The sequence below is a fragment of the Bison bison genome, unplaced genomic scaffold (genome assembly GCF_000754665.1).
Source record: "Bison bison bison isolate TAMUID 2011002044 unplaced genomic scaffold, Bison_UMD1.0 scf7180017858886, whole genome shotgun sequence".
NCBI classification, from domain to species: domain Eukaryota; kingdom Metazoa; phylum Chordata; class Mammalia; order Artiodactyla; family Bovidae; genus Bison; species Bison bison.
The window spans coordinates 517688-519600 of NW_011489458.1; the positions used below are offsets into that span (position 1 = coordinate 517688).

General features: G+C 53.3%; 1 protein-coding gene across 1 annotated transcript in view; it reads right to left on the reverse strand.

The window, feature by feature from the left end:
* The window catches only part of EP300 (E1A binding protein p300), a 64122-nt gene that overhangs the window by 2894 nt on the left and 59315 nt on the right, over positions 1–1913 (reverse strand). Inside the window, exons 30-31 of the mRNA XM_010830248.1 lie at positions 812–1093; positions 2–558 (exon numbers count right to left, since the gene is read on the reverse strand). Coding sequence (XP_010828550.1) covers positions 2–558; positions 812–1093 — 839 coding nt within the window. The remainder of the gene's footprint in view (position 1; positions 559–811; positions 1094–1913) is intronic.

Consider the following 1913-nt stretch of genomic DNA (forward strand, 5'->3'; position numbering starts at 1 on the left):
GGGTGGGGGCTGGGGTGTCTGCGGGGTGGTGGGCTGCTGGCCCGTCGGCGTGGTAGGGGTGGCAGGGGTAGGGGAGGGCAGGCCCTGCTGCTGCCCCACCACACCAGTCCGCTGCATGCTGGCCATCCTCCTGCGCAGCATCTGGGCCTGCTGGAGCCGGTGCTGCAGCTGCTGCTGCCGGAGCTTCTGCTTGATGTTGAGGCAGAAGGGCACGGGGCACTTGTTCTCCTGGCAGTGCTTGGCATGGTAGCAGCACAGGGCGATGAGCTGTTTGCAGATGGGGCAGCCACCGTTGGTCTTGCGCTTGCAGCCCTTGGTGTGCTGCACCACCCGCTTCATCTTCTGGCAGGACGGCAGCGAGCAGTTGGCGTTGCGGCACTGGCAGGCGTGCACCAGCGACTGGATGCAGCGCTGGATGCTCAGGCGGCGGGAGTCTCCCGGGCTCTGCGTGGCGGCAGCCTGCTGGTTGTTGCTCTCGTCATCAAGCCCCAGCCCGAGCTTCTCCATCTTGTGGTCGTGGTTTTTAGTGTTGTAGCAGGTGATACACAAGTCATAATCCTGGGGAAAACAGAGGCGCAGGTCAACACTCCAGGATTCAAGCCATTCAAAGGTATTTACATATCCTGCTTGGGCTAAAAAGCCCTAGTTTAGAGAAAGCTTCTTTAGCCCAACCACTCAAATCTGACACCAGGCCCCACCTGGCCTGTTCTGGTCCTCACACTGGCCCCGGAGCCTGCCCTCAGGCCAGTACCACCTCTGAACCACCTCCCAGGTACCTGGAACCCCCAGCCCTCCCCGCCAAGGGACCGACCTCACACACGGTGCAGTGCCAGCGTGTCTCCACGTGGTGCTTGCACTCGTTGCAGGTGTAGACAAAGCGGTCCTGGCTCTGGGTGTGCAGCTCCACCAGCATGCACATGGTGGACCACTGGGCTCTTCGCAACGACGAGAACTCCAGGTGCTTGTCCCTTGCAAGGGTGAGAAAGGCATCCCGCCCATCCATCAGGTCACAGGGGATGAGGGGGTCGGGGTCAACAATGGGAGGCAGGGAGTTGGCGGCAGGGCCAGCGATGAGACGGATCACAAAGAAGACCTGCAAAACAGACAGACTCCTCTGGACTCTGGAACTAGAGTACTGCAGACAGCTGGGCCAGTGCACCTGGGGGGCTGGGATGCCTGGCTTCGTTTTGTGACCACCCCGCAAAGTTACACGATACTGCCCTCGTTCTCCTGCTTCACGCATTTGTTCTCTTTTTTGAAACTGACTACAATGGGCCTAAAACATCTACATCTTATGTTTTCTACCTCATTCAGTAATTCTTCAAAAGAAGAATGGTCAGACACAGGGCCATACAGGGGACATTCTGCTTCAAAGAGGTCAACTTTTAAAATGCAATCTATGGTTTAACCTGACTCTAATTATAAGGAAACAAATCAGAAAAACCCAAATGGATAGATATTCTACAAAGCAATTGGCCTGGAGTCTTCACAAAATGCCCATGTCATGAAAGAAAATAAAGCTAGGAACTGAGACACGGCAACTCAACATGGAGCAGAGGAGCAGATGGGAGGTGGCTACAGGGGTGAGGTTTCCCGAGTGTGAAGTCACAGCACGCTAATGCAGAACGTGTCCTCTGTCTTAGAAGGAGCTTACTGAAATAAAATGTAGCAGAACGTTAACTGATGAATCTAGCTGAAGGCAACAGGAGGGCATCTTCTGTAGAACTTTCCTGTAAGTTTGGAAGGGAAAAAGAAAAAAAAAATCTTTTTCCTTGCTACAGAAACAAAAATTTTTTGTTGAAGTTTAAAAACACAACACAACCACTGTTTCCCATAACCACTGGTATAAAGGCTGCAAGAGAAAGCTGCTGTTATTTCTGTAATAAAATGTAAAATGGAACCTTCAAGACATC